Source organism: Myotis nattereri (genome assembly GCF_964212035.1).
Source record: "Myotis nattereri genome assembly, chromosome: 6".
NCBI classification, from domain to species: Eukaryota; Metazoa; Chordata; class Mammalia; order Chiroptera; family Vespertilionidae; genus Myotis; species Myotis nattereri.
The window spans coordinates 4,830,858-4,846,032 of record NC_138081.1 but is presented as its reverse complement, the minus strand read 5'-3'; the positions used below and the strand labels follow the sequence as shown (position 1 = coordinate 4,846,032).

The 15,175-nt window shown below is 39.5% G+C and overlaps 1 protein-coding gene across 1 annotated transcript in view; it reads left to right on the top strand.

Annotated features, from left to right (window-relative positions):
- Positions 1 to 15,175, top strand: part of LOC308521524 (uncharacterized protein) — a gene marked incomplete at its 3' end in the record, with an annotated part of 103,794 nt that overhangs the window by 31,948 nt on the left and 56,671 nt on the right. The window contains exons 15-23 of the mRNA XM_081094602.1: positions 1,191 to 1,229; positions 2,683 to 2,853; positions 4,301 to 4,321; positions 5,997 to 6,035; positions 7,489 to 7,659; positions 9,107 to 9,127; positions 10,810 to 10,848; positions 12,302 to 12,472; positions 13,920 to 13,940. Coding sequence (XP_080950728.1) covers positions 1,191 to 1,229; positions 2,683 to 2,853; positions 4,301 to 4,321; positions 5,997 to 6,035; positions 7,489 to 7,659; positions 9,107 to 9,127; positions 10,810 to 10,848; positions 12,302 to 12,472; positions 13,920 to 13,940 — 693 coding nt within the window. The remainder of the gene's footprint in view (positions 1 to 1,190; positions 1,230 to 2,682; positions 2,854 to 4,300; positions 4,322 to 5,996; positions 6,036 to 7,488; positions 7,660 to 9,106; positions 9,128 to 10,809; positions 10,849 to 12,301; positions 12,473 to 13,919; positions 13,941 to 15,175) is intronic.

Sequence of the window (15,175 nt, the reverse complement as noted above, 5' to 3'; positions counted from 1 at the left end):
CATTCATTGACTGAGTGGTGGCCTAAAGGCCCACTCTTTCACCTCGCTGGGGACCGTATTCCAGGTGGCACAGATAATTCATATAATATTTCCTGGCCTTTTTCTTTCCAACTCCATTAAATGGTCTTTATTCTTTTGCATTTTGATTCGCTCAGGTATTCACTCACAACATTGCACAAGATTTTTTATGTTTGCAAAAGGATATTAAATCTTAAGGAAAGTTTATGTGTGATGTATCTTTAGCTCAGAACTCTCTATGTCAGTGGTTCTCAACCTTCCTAATGCCGCGACCCGTTAACACAGTTCCTCGTGTTGTGGTGAGCCCCAACCATAAAATTATTTTTGGTTCCTACTTCATAACTGTAATTTTGCTATTGTTATGAATCATAATGTAAATATCTGATATGAAGGATGTATTTTCGTTGTTACAAATTGAACATAATTAAAGCATAGTGATTATTCAAAAAAACAATATGTAATTATACGTGTTTTCCGATGGTCGTAGGCGACCCCCGTGAAAGGGTCCTTTGACCCCAAGAGGGGTCGCGACCCACAGTGTGAGAACAGCTGCTCTACGTGGATGACATGAGAAGCTGTTTCTCATAGCATGATCCCCAAAGGTTTATTCATGGAGACCTAATAGAATCAATAAATGCCTTATGCCCTCCTTTTCTGATGTTACACTTCAATTATGTTTTAGTTTAGAGATACAATGGAATTATGCAAGGGAGCTCCTTATGTTGATAAGCAGGCTTCCTATGATGACTGATGCGGATACAGGTGTTGACAGCCGGGTACTTGTACTATATACAGGCTTCTGCATCAGACTTTAAGTACCTCCCTCAGGTATGGGCACTTTTGCCATTTAGGTCTGAAAAGGTGGAAAGCCTAAAGCAAGACCAAAGATTGATATCGTGTACCCCAGAGGAAGTTCTACTTTTAGTCTATACTTTCCCATCTCATGCCTTTGGCACGAATGGGTATGGAAATGGAGGGTTAGGATTCTTTGGCTCCGCTTCTTAGAAAAGTCGGTTTGTTTCCATTAAACAGTAAAAAAAAAAAAAAAAAAAAAAAAAAAAAAAAAAAAAAAAAAAAAAAAAAAAAAAAAGAAGGGTTTCAAATTAGCGCCCTCTTCGCGACATTGTGCTTGCATCATCTTTGAACAGAGTTTCTTTCTTTCACTCTTTCAGATAAAGGAGGTGACCAGGATAAAGCCAAGCCCCATGAAGGTATTTTACTTTGCACTTACTCAGTTTCATGTGTTTATTTTCCATCTGTTTTCAACTCTCAAGGATCATCTTCCTTACTCCACCACACACATGTACATGACTTTTTCATGTATTGGTATGATTTTTGAACATAAGTTTACTATTTTCATTTGTTATTTGGTTTCCCCCATGGTTATTTCTTTGATCGTCCTGTCTTGTACGCAAACAGTTTCTTCCTGAAAAGAAAATTTTAGTAATTACTTTGGAAAATTTTGCTACTTTTACAGTATCTTATCTGAAAGTATTGTCCAATATAGTTTCAGTTCATACAATGTAGACCTCGCCTCCTGTCCCTCCTTAACCTTTCAATGTAGACCTCTCCCCCTTCCCCATCTGCAGCCAGCGATTACTGCCATTTAATACTTTACCTCCCTTCCCTCTGAATTGCTTGTGGTAAAGTTTCTTCAGGCATGAGTTAAAATCAGGCTCACATGCAATAAAGTTCTGTATTCATCATTTGACAACACGTTGAGGATAGAGGTACCCATTAACCTAATCTGCATAACCAATGGGAGCAGTGGTTCTGGATTTGATGAGTCATTATTTGTGGTAGTGTTGTATGGCCAGCTCGCACAATAGAAGAACTGACTATATTTACCTACAGCCAGATAGCTTCTATGTCATTAAAGGCCTGTGGCCGTGACGTTGGGTCATATGGTATCTCTATTCTTAATTGTTGTGGAACCTCCATACTATGACTTCATGACCCAACGTGCAGCGGCTCTCACGATGGTCGGGGCAGAATGCCCGCAGCATCTGCGGACGTCTGGGGCGGGATGCCGGCAGTCTCCACGGAGCGTACAAGGCTTCGTGGTGCGGCGGACATGGCCCTGATGGCAGGCTAGGCCTAGGGGACCCTACATTCGTACAATTTAATCATGCACTGGGTCTATAGTACTAAAATAAAAACCTTATTCTTATGTCTGAGTAATATCCCATTGTATATAGGCACCGCTTCATCTTTACCCTAGCATGTATTCAAGGACACTCACTTGGCTTGCTTCCATGTCTAGTCCACTGTGACTAATGCTACAGGGAACATAGTAGTGCATATATCATTGGGAAGAAATATTTTCAAATTCTGGGCGGTAAGTATGCTTAGAAGGTGTTGCTGGGTCATATGGGATCTCTATTCTAAGTTTTGATTAACCTCCGTACTGTTTCCCACAGTAGCTGTACCAGTTCACATTCCCACCAGCAGTAAATGAGGCTTCCCTTTCCTCCACAACCACTCCAACATTTGTTACTACCAGTCTTGTTGGTAACAGCCACTCTAACAGGGGTGAGGTGGTGTCTCCTTGTAGGTTTGATTTGCACTTCCCTAGTAGCTAGTGCAGTACAGGACCTTTTCAAATACCTGTTGGCCATGGGTACGTCTTCTTGGAAGATGAAATACTGCCATTTGCGACAACAGGGATGGATCTTGAAAATATCGTGCTGAGCAGACAAAGCCAAGAACCATATGATTTTCCTCATACGTGGCATATGAAACCGAAAGCACAAAATGAGCACACAAGACAATCAAACAAAACCTCACAGAGACAGGACAGCATGGAACAGACTCAGGATTCTCAGGCGCATCAGGGTAGGTGTTATGGGAACAGGTGGGCATGAATGATTAAGCAAAGAACTTAAATGCACATATGCATAACCCGTGGACACAGACAGCAGTGTCTTGAAGACCTGGGAGTGAGGTGGTGGGAAACGGGTCGAGGGGGGCCATAGGGGCAAAAAGGGACAACTGTAATGCTCTCCACAATAAAACCTAAAACAAAACAGCACTCATAGACACAGACAACTGTATGGTGTTACCAGAGGGAAGGAGAGGGTAGTGCAGGATAAAGGAGGTGAAATATATGACGAAGGAATAAGATTTCACTTTGGGTCGTCAGCCCACAACGTGATACCCAGGTGATGTATCAAAGCACTGCACTATTAGTTCCACATAATTTTATTAACCAACATCACCCCAATAAATTTAATTTACCAAAATTTTAAAGAACAATTTTTAATACAATATTCATAATAAAACACTAAATAATCTCAAAAGGGATCACACGAAATTTTAGGGTAAGTACCAGAACTAATTTTTGTATAATTTCCTCAATTCATAGAATTCACTCATTTTTCCCTGTTTAATTACCTCAAAAGGGAGCGTATGTGTGTGGGTGTGTGTGTGTATGCGCGGGCACATTATTTGTTTTGTATCTGCATCCTAAGTTTAAATACGTAGTTTTCAATATTTTTTTAATTTTTTGTGTTTTGCATAAAATTTACGTTAATTTTTCCTTTTCATTTTTTCTGACAAACTTCTGAAGATATTGGTTAAATTTTCTCTCATATCACTTTACTCCCAAACACTTTAAAATGACTGCTTTCCTGATGCGTCTAACATTTCCTGCCTTTATACTGATTGGCCAATTCATTGCTTTGCACTTCTGCAAGATGCCTACTAACCTACTACGGATTTCCTCCAGGAAACCTGTTTCTATACTTTCCAAGTCAATCTATTGTTCAACTATAATATACAACATGGCTACTGTAATCATGAGACGTGACTGCAGGCAGGTTCCAAAGTAGGTTAAAGTTGTGAGTACATGAAACACAGAATTTCATCTTTTATTATTTTTATTCACTACTAATTATATCATTTAGCAATCAACCATAACTCTACTTTTGCCCCACCCTATATTATATTTAGTACCAAGGAACTAGTAAAAGATACAAGCGCCCCCACCCCAAATTATAAAATCTTCAATTTAAATAAGAGTATTTTATGAGGCAACTAACAGAACTGTATTTCTAAACTTTTTTTTTTTTTTTTTGCTTAAATCACTATATTCAGACCCTTCGTCCCTTTGAATTTTGGGATTCTGATCAAATCAGAACTTTCAGCCACTGTTTCCACCTGTGTGTGTTGTGTGTTCCTCTGCAACACGACGGGTTTGATTCTGCGAGCATGTTGTAGAAGAAATTGAATTTTATTCATATTTGTTTCCCGTGATATTTACAATTTCACTTTTATTTTTCAGAAAATCTTCAGGAAAAATTTGGTAAGTTATTTCTGACAATCCTTTATTGCCAAACCTTTATAAACAATGCGATGTCTTAGCATTATCTGCCTTGTCCCCTCTTGACATTCTTTGGCTCGCCTTTCTTTCGGAAGTCTACTCCTTCTTCCTCAATTATTTTGGCCTGTATACTTCTAACATGTGAAGGTCCATCTATTTCTTTCTCATACTTTCCATCCGTCCCAGTTTCTTCCCTTCTCCGTCTCATAGCTGTGCTTGCCTATAAACTTTGGCATTTTCTGCTTCCCAGAAACTTGCCATATTTGCTGTGAATCTTGTGAAGTGAAGGGGATTGTGCTAACAGGCACAGGATTTCCATTCTATATATTGTCTGTAAAATACCCATTAAAGTAGGACCTCAGCCATTTTGTACAAGTTGAGGGGCCCATCTTAAGCAAACTGAGTGATGAGAGAAGATCCCATATGCGATGAGTCCATTTGACCCCTCCACTGTCCTGCCAAAATTTTCTACGTTCCGATGTCATTCATTGACTGAGTGGTGGCCTAAAGGCCCACTCTTTCACCTCGCTGGGGACCGTATTCCAGGTGGCACAGATAATTCATATAATATTTCCTGGCCTTTTTCTTTCCAACTCCATTAAATGGTCTTTATTCTTTTGCATTTTGATTCGCTCAGGTATTCACTCACAACATTGCACAAGATTTTTTATGTTTGCAAAAGGATATTAAATCTTAAGGAAAGTTTATGTGTGATGTATCTTTAGCTCAGAACTCTCTATGTCAGTGGTTCTCAACCTTCCTAATGCCGCGACCCGTTAACACAGTTCCTCGTGTTGTGGTGAGCCCCAACCATAAAATTATTTTTGGTTCCTACTTCATAACTGTAATTTTGCTATTGTTATGAATCATAATGTAAATATCTGATATGAAGGATGTATTTTCGTTGTTACAAATTGAACATAATTAAAGCATAGTGATTATTCAAAAAAACAATATGTAATTATACGTGTTTTCCGATGGTCGTAGGCGACCCCCGTGAAAGGGTCCTTTGACCCCAAGAGGGGTCGCGACCCACAGTGTGAGAACAGCTGCTCTACGTGGATGACATGAGAAGCTGTTTCTCATAGCATGATCCCCAAAGGTTTATTCATGGAGACCTAATAGAATCAATAAATGCCTTATGCCCTCCTTTTCTGATGTTACACTTCAATTATGTTTTAGTTTAGAGATACAATGGAATTATGCAAGGGAGCTCCTTATGTTGATAAGCAGGCTTCCTATGATGACTGATGCGGATACAGGTGTTGACAGCCGGGTACTTGTACTATATACAGGCTTCTGCATCAGACTTTAAGTACCTCCCTCAGGTATGGGCACTTTTGCCATTTAGGTCTGAAAAGGTGGAAAGCCTAAAGCAAGACCAAAGATTGATATCGTGTACCCCAGAGGAAGTTCTACTTTTAGTCTATACTTTCCCATCTCATGCCTTTGGCACGAATGGGTATGGAAATGGAGGGTTAGGATTCTTTGGCTCCGCTTCTTAGAAAAGTCGGTTTGTTTCCATTAAACAGTAAAAAAAAAAAAAAAAAAAAAAAAAAAAAAAAAAAAAAAAAAGAAGGGTTTCAAATTAGCGCCCTCTTCGCGACATTGTGCTTGCATCATCTTTGAACAGAGTTTCTTTCTTTCACTCTTTCAGATAAAGGAGGTGACCAGGATAAAGCCAAGCCCCATGAAGGTATTTTACTTTGCACTTACTCAGTTTCATGTGTTTATTTTCCATCTGTTTTCAACTCTCAAGGATCATCTTCCTTACTCCACCACACACATGTACATGACTTTTTCATGTATTGGTATGATTTTTGAACATAAGTTTACTATTTTCATTTGTTATTTGGTTTCCCCCATGGTTATTTCTTTGATCGTCCTGTCTTGTACGCAAACAGTTTCTTCCTGAAAAGAAAATTTTAGTAATTACTTTGGAAAATTTTGCTACTTTTACAGTATCTTATCTGAAAGTATTGTCCAATATAGTTTCAGTTCATACAATGTAGACCTCGCCTCCTGTCCCTCCTTAACCTTTCAATGTAGACCTCTCCCCCTTCCCCATCTGCAGCCAGCGATTACTGCCATTTAATACTTTACCTCCCTTCCCTCTGAATTGCTTGTGGTAAAGTTTCTTCAGGCATGAGTTAAAATCAGGCTCACATGCAATAAAGTTCTGTATTCATCATTTGACAACACGTTGAGGATAGAGGTACCCATTAACCTAATCTGCATAACCAATGGGAGCAGTGGTTCTGGATTTGATGAGTCATTATTTGTGGTAGTGTTGTATGGCCAGCTCGCACAATAGAAGAACTGACTATATTTACCTACAGCCAGATAGCTTCTATGTCATTAAAGGCCTGTGGCCGTGACGTTGGGTCATATGGTATCTCTATTCTTAATTGTTGTGGAACCTCCATACTATGACTTCATGACCCAACGTGCAGCGGCTCTCACGATGGTCGGGGCAGAATGCCCGCAGCATCTGCGGACGTCTGGGGCGGGATGCCGGCAGTCTCCACGGAGCGTACAAGGCTTCGTGGTGCGGCGGACATGGCCCTGATGGCAGGCTAGGCCTAGGGGACCCTACATTCGTACAATTTAATCATGCACTGGGTCTATAGTACTAAAATAAAAACCTTATTCTTATGTCTGAGTAATATCCCATTGTATATAGGCACCGCTTCATCTTTACCCTAGCATGTATTCAAGGACACTCACTTGGCTTGCTTCCATGTCTAGTCCACTGTGACTAATGCTACAGGGAACATAGTAGTGCATATATCATTGGGAAGAAATATTTTCAAATTCTGGGCGGTAAGTATGCTTAGAAGGTGTTGCTGGGTCATATGGGATCTCTATTCTAAGTTTTGATTAACCTCCGTACTGTTTCCCACAGTAGCTGTACCAGTTCACATTCCCACCAGCAGTAAATGAGGCTTCCCTTTCCTCCACAACCACTCCAACATTTGTTACTACCAGTCTTGTTGGTAACAGCCACTCTAACAGGGGTGAGGTGGTGTCTCCTTGTAGGTTTGATTTGCACTTCCCTAGTAGCTAGTGCAGTACAGGACCTTTTCAAATACCTGTTGGCCATGGGTACGTCTTCTTGGAAGATGAAATACTGCCATTTGTGACAACAGGGATGGATCTTGAAAATATCGTGCTGAGCAGACAAAGCCAAGAACCATATGATTTTCCTCATACGTGGCATATGAAACCGAAAGCACAAAATGAGCACACAAGACAATCAAACAAAACCTCACAGAGACAGGACAGCATGGAACAGACTCAGGATTCTCAGACGCATCAGGGTAGGTGTTATGGGAACAGGTGGGCATGAATGATTAAGCAAAGAACTTAAATGCACATATGCATAACCCGTGGACACAGACAGCAGTGTCTTGAAGACCTGGGAGTGAGGTGGTGGGAAACGGGTCGAGGGGGGCCATAGGGGCAAAAAGGGACAACTGTAATGCTCTCCACAATAAAACCTAAAACAAAACAGCACTCATAGACACAGACAACTGTATGGTGTTACCAGAGGGAAGGAGAGGGTAGTGCAGGATAAAGGAGGTGAAATATATGACGAAGGAATAAGATTTCACTTTGGGTCGTCAGCCCACAACGTGATACCCAGGTGATGTATCAAAGCACTGCACTATTAGTTCCACATAATTTTATTAACCAACATCACCCCAATAAATTTAATTTACCAAAATTTTAAAGAACAATTTTTAATACAATATTCATAATAAAACACTAAATAATCTCAAAAGGGATCACACGAAATTTTAGGGTAAGTACCAGAACTAATTTTTGTATAATTTCCTCAATTCATAGAATTCACTCATTTTTCCCTGTTTAATTACCTCAAAAGGGAGCGTATGTGTGTGGGTGTGTGTGTGTATGCGCGGGCACATTATTTGTTTTGTATCTGCATCCTAAGTTTAAATACGTAGTTTTCAATATTTTTTTAATTTTTTGTGTTTTGCATAAAATTTACGTTAATTTTTCCTTTTCATTTTTTCTGACAAACTTCTGAAGATATTGGTTAAATTTTCTCTCATATCACTTTACTCCCAAACACTTTAAAATGACTGCTTTCCTGATGCGTCTAACATTTCCTGCCTTTATACTGATTGGCCAATTCATTGCTTTGCACTTCTGCAAGATGCCTACTAACCTACTACGGATTTCCTCCAGGAAACCTGTTTCTATACTTTCCAAGTCAATCTATTGTTCAACTATAATATACAACATGGCTACTGTAATCATGAGACGTGACTGCAGGCAGGTTCCAAAGTAGGTTAAAGTTGTGAGTACATGAAACACAGAATTTCATCTTTTATTATTTTTATTCACTACTAATTATATCATTTAGCAATCAACCATAACTCTACTTTTGCCCCACCCTATATTATATTTAGTACCAAGGAACTAGTAAAAGATACAAGCGCCCCCACCCCAAATTATAAAATCTTCAATTTAAATAAGAGTATTTTATGAGGCAACTAACAGAACTGTATTTCTAAACTTTTTTTTTTTTTTTTTGCTTAAATCACTATATTCAGACCCTTCGTCCCTTTGAATTTTGGGATTCTGATCAAATCAGAACTTTCAGCCACTGTTTCCACCTGTGTGTGTTGTGTGTTCCTCTGCAACACGACGGGTTTGATTCTGCGAGCATGTTGTAGAAGAAATTGAATTTTATTCATATTTGTTTCCCGTGATATTTACAATTTCACTTTTATTTTTCAGAAAATCTTCAGGAAAAATTTGGTAAGTTATTTCTGACAATCCTTTATTGCCAAACCTTTATAAACAATGCGATGTCTTAGCATTATCTGCCTTGTCCCCTCTTGACATTCTTTGGCTCGCCTTTCTTTCGGAAGTCTACTCCTTCTTCCTCAATTATTTTGGCCTGTATACTTCTAACATGTGAAGGTCCATCTATTTCTTTCTCATACTTTCCATCCGTCCCAGTTTCTTCCCTTCTCCGTCTCATAGCTGTGCTTGCCTATAAACTTTGGCATTCTCTGCTTCCCAGAAACTTGCCATATTTGCTGTGAATCTTGTGAAGTGAAGGGGATTGTGCTAACAGGCACAGGATTTCCATTCTATATATTGTCTGTAAAATACCCATTAAAGTAGGACCTCAGCCATTTTGTACAAGTTGAGGGGCCCATCTTAAGCAAACTGAGTGATGAGAGAAGATCCCATATGCGATGAGTCCATTTGACCCCTCCACTGTCCTGCCAAAATTTTCTACGTTCCGATGTCATTCATTGACTGAGTGGTGGCCTAAAGGCCCACTCTTTCACCTCGCTGGGGACCGTATTCCAGGTGGCACAGATAATTCATATAATATTTCCTGGCCTTTTTCTTTCCAACTCCATTAAATGGTCTTTATTCTTTTGCATTTTGATTCGCTCAGGTATTCACTCACAACATTGCACAAGATTTTTTATGTTTGCAAAAGGATATTAAATCTTAAGGAAAGTTTATGTGTGATGTATCTTTAGCTCAGAACTCTCTATGTCAGTGGTTCTCAACCTTCCTAATGCCGCGACCCGTTAACACAGTTCCTCGTGTTGTGGTGAGCCCCAACCATAAAATTATTTTTGGTTCCTACTTCATAACTGTAATTTTGCTATTGTTATGAATCATAATGTAAATATCTGATATGAAGGATGTATTTTCGTTGTTACAAATTGAACATAATTAAAGCATAGTGATTATTCAAAAAAACAATATGTAATTATACGTGTTTTCCGATGGTCGTAGGCGACCCCCGTGAAAGGGTCCTTTGACCCCAAGAGGGGTCGCGACCCACAGTGTGAGAACAGCTGCTCTACGTGGATGACATGAGAAGCTGTTTCTCATAGCATGATCCCCAAAGGTTTATTCATGGAGACCTAATAGAATCAATAAATGCCTTATGCCCTCCTTTTCTGATGTTACACTTCAATTATGTTTTAGTTTAGAGATACAATGGAATTATGCAAGGGAGCTCCTTATGTTGATAAGCAGGCTTCCTATGATGACTGATGCGGATACAGGTGTTGACAGCCGGGTACTTGTACTATATACAGGCTTCTGCATCAGACTTTAAGTACCTCCCTCAGGTATGGGCACTTTTGCCATTTAGGTCTGAAAAGGTGGAAAGCCTAAAGCAAGACCAAAGATTGATATCGTGTACCCCAGAGGAAGTTCTACTTTTAGTCTATACTTTCCCATCTCATGCCTTTGGCACGAATGGGTATGGAAATGGAGGGTTAGGATTCTTTGGCTCCGCTTCTTAGAAAAGTCGGTTTGTTTCCATTAAACAGTAAAAAAAAAAAAAAAAAAAAAAAAAAAAAAAAAAAAAAAAAAAAAAAAAGAAGGGTTTCAAATTAGCGCCCTCTTCGCGACATTGTGCTTGCATCATCTTTGAACAGAGTTTCTTTCTTTCACTCTTTCAGATAAAGGAGGTGACCAGGATAAAGCCAAGCCCCATGAAGGTATTTTACTTTGCACTTACTCAGTTTCATGTGTTTATTTTCCATCTGTTTTCAACTCTCAAGGATCATCTTCCTTACTCCACCACACACATGTACATGACTTTTTCATGTATTGGTATGATTTTTGAACATAAGTTTACTATTTTCATTTGTTATTTGGTTTCCCCCATGGTTATTTCTTTGATCGTCCTGTCTTGTACGCAAACAGTTTCTTCCTGAAAAGAAAATTTTAGTAATTACTTTGGAAAATTTTGCTACTTTTAAAGTATCTTATCTGAAAGTATTGTCCAATATAGTTTCAGTTCATACAATGTAGACCTCGCCTCCTGTCCCTCCTTAACCTTACAATGTAGACCTCTCCCCCTTCCCCATCTGCAGCCAGCGATTACTGCCATTTAATACTTTACCTCCCTTCCCTCTGAATTGCTTGTGGTAAAGTTTCTTCAGGCATGAGTTAAAATCAGGCTCACATGCAATAAAGTTCTGTATTCATCATTTGACAACACGTTGAGGATAGAGGTACCCATTAACCTAATCTGCATAACCAATGGGAGCAGTGGTTCTGGATTTGATGAGTCATTATTTGTGGTAGTGTTGTATGGCCAGCTCGCACAATAGAAGAACTGACTATATTTACCTACAGCCAGATAGCTTCTATGTCATTAAAGGCCTGTGGCCGTGACGTTGGGTCATATGGTATCTCTATTCTTAATTGTTGTGGAACCTCCATACTATGACTTCATGACCCAACGTGCAGCGGCTCTCACGATGGTCGGGGCAGAATGCCCGCAGCATCTGCGGACGTCTGGGGCGGGATGCCGGCAGTCTCCACGGAGCGTACAAGGCTTCGTGGTGCGGCGGACATGGCCCTGATGGCAGGCTAGGCCTAGGGGACCCTACATTCGTACAATTTAATCATGCACTGGGTCTATAGTACTAAAATAAAAACCTTATTCTTATGTCTGAGTAATATCCCATTGTATATAGGCACCGCTTCATCTTTACCCTAGCATGTATTCAAGGACACTCACTTGGCTTGCTTCCATGTCTAGTCCACTGTGACTAATGCTACAGGGAACATAGTAGTGCATATATCATTGGGAAGAAATATTTTCAAATTCTGGGCGGTAAGTATGCTTAGAAGGTGTTGCTGGGTCATATGGGATCTCTATTCTAAGTTTTGATTAACCTCCGTACTGTTTCCCACAGTAGCTGTACCAGTTCACATTCCCACCAGCAGTAAATGAGGCTTCCCTTTCCTCCACAACCACTCCAACATTTGTTACTACCAGTCTTGTTGGTAACAGCCACTCTAACAGGGGTGAGGTGGTGTCTCCTTGTAGGTTTGATTTGCACTTCCCTAGTAGCTAGTGCAGTACAGGACCTTTTCAAATACCTGTTGGCCATTGGTACGTCTTCTTGGAAGATGAAATACTGCCATTTGTGACAACAGGGATGGATCTTGAAAATATCGTGCTGAGCAGACAAAGCCAAGAACCATATGATTTTCCTCATACGTGGCATATGAAACCGAAAGCACAAAATGAGCACACAAGACAATCAAACAAAACCTCACAGAGACAGGACAGCATGGAACAGACTCAGGATTCTCAGACGCATCAGGGTAGGTGTTATGGGAACAGGTGGGCATGAATGATTAAGCAAAGAACTTAAATGCACATATGCATAACCCGTGGACACAGACAGCAGTGTCTTGAAGACCTGGGAGTGAGGTGGTGGGAAACGGGTCGAGGGGGGCCATAGGGGCAAAAAGGGACAACTGTAATGCTCTCCACAATAAAACCTAAAACAAAACAGCACTCATAGACACAGACAACTGTATGGTGTTACCAGAGGGAAGGAGAGGGTAGTGCAGGATAAAGGAGGTGAAATATATGACGAAGGAATAAGATTTCACTTTGGGTCGTCAGCCCACAACGTGATACCCAGGTGATGTATCAAAGCACTGCACTATTAGTTCCACATAATTTTATTAACCAACATCACCCCAATAAATTTAATTTACCAAAATTTTAAAGAACAATTTTTAATACAATATTCATAATAAAACACTAAATAATCTCAAAAGGGATCACACGAAATTTTAGGGTAAGTACCAGAACTAATTTTTGTATAATTTCCTCAATTCATAGAATTCACTCATTTTTCCCTGTTTAATTACCTCAAAAGGGAGCGTATGTGTGTGGGTGTGTGTGTGTATGCGCGGGCACATTATTTGTTTTGTATCTGCATCCTAAGTTTAAATACGTAGTTTTCAATATTTTTTTAATTTTTTGTGTTTTGCATAAAATTTACGTTAATTTTTCCTTTTCATTTTTTCTGACAAACTTCTGAAGATATTGGTTAAATTTTCTCTCATATCACTTTACTCCCAAACACTTTAAAATGACTGCTTTCCTGATGCGTCTAACATTTCCTGCCTTTATACTGATTGGCCAATTCATTGCTTTGCACTTCTGCAAGATGCCTACTAACCTACTACGGATTTCCTCCAGGAAACCTGTTTCTATACTTTCCAAGTCAATCTATTGTTCAACTATAATATACAACATGGCTACTGTAATCATGAGACGTGACTGCAGGCAGGTTCCAAAGTAGGTTAAAGTTGTGAGTACATGAAACACAGAATTTCATCTTTTATTATTTTTATTCACTACTAATTATATCATTTAGCAATCAACCATAACTCTACTTTTGCCCCACCCTATATTATATTTAGTACCAAGGAACTAGTAAAAGATACAAGCGCCCCCACCCCAAATTATAAAATCTTCAATTTAAATAAGAGTATTTTATGAGGCAACTAACAGAACTGTATTTCTAAACTTTTTTTTTTTTTTTTTGCTTAAATCACTATATTCAGACCCTTCGTCCCTTTGAATTTTGGGATTCTGATCAAATCAGAACTTTCAGCCACTGTTTCCACCTGTGTGTGTTGTGTGTTCCTCTGCAACACGACGGGTTTGATTCTGCGAGCATGTTGTAGAAGAAATTGAATTTTATTCATATTTGTTTCCCGTGATATTTACAATTTCACTTTTATTTTTCAGAAAATCTTCAGGAAAAATTTGGTAAGTTATTTCTGACAATCCTTTATTGCCAAACCTTTATAAACAATGCGATGTCTTAGCATTATCTGCCTTGTCCCCTCTTGACATTCTTTGGCTCGCCTTTCTTTCGGAAGTCTACTCCTTCTTCCTCAATTATTTTGGCCTGTATACTTCTAACATGTGAAGGTCCATCTATTTCTTTCTCATACTTTCCATCCGTCCCAGTTTCTTCCCTTCTCCGTCTCATAGCTGTGCTTGCCTATAAACTTTGGCATTCTCTGCTTCCCAGAAACTTGCCATATTTGCTGTGAATCTTGTGAAGTGAAGGGGATTGTGCTAACAGGCACAGGATTTCCATTCTATATATTGTCTGTAAAATACCCATTAAAGTAGGACCTCAGCCATTTTGTACAAGTTGAGGGGCCCATCTTAAGCAAACTGAGTGATGAGAGAAGATCCCATATGCGATGAGTCCATTTGACCCCTCCACTGTCCTGCCAAAATTTTCTACGTTCCGATGTCATTCATTGACTGAGTGGTGGCCTAAAGGCCCACTCTTTCACCTCGCTGGGGACCGTATTCCAGGTGGCACAGATAATTCATATAATATTTCCTGGCCTTTTTCTTTCCAACTCCATTAAATGGTCTTTATTCTTTTGCATTTTGATTCGCTCAGGTATTCACTCACAACATTGCACAAGATTTTTTATGTTTGCAAAAGGATATTAAATCTTAAGGAAAGTTTATGTGTGATGTATCTTTAGCTCAGAACTCTCTATGTCAGTGGTTCTCAACCTTCCTAATGCCGCGACCCGTTAACACAGTTCCTCGTGTTGTGGTGAGCCCCAACCATAAAATTATTTTTGGTTCCTACTTCATAACTGTAATTTTGCTATTGTTATGAATCATAATGTAAATATCTGATATGAAGGATGTATTTTCGTTGTTACAAATTGAACATAATTAAAGCATAGTGATTATTCAAAAAAACAATATGTAATTATACGCGTTTTCCGATGGTCGTAGGCGACCCCCGTGAAAGGGTCCTTTGACCCCAAGAGGGGTCGCGACCCACAGTGTGAGAACAGCTGCTCTACGTGGATGACATGAGAAGCTGTTTCTCATAGCATGATCCCCAAAGGTTTATTCATGGAGACCTAATAGAATCAATAAATGCCTTATGCCCTCCTTTTCTGATGTTACACTTCAATTATGTTTTAGTTTAGAGATACAATGGAATTATGCAAGGGAGCTCC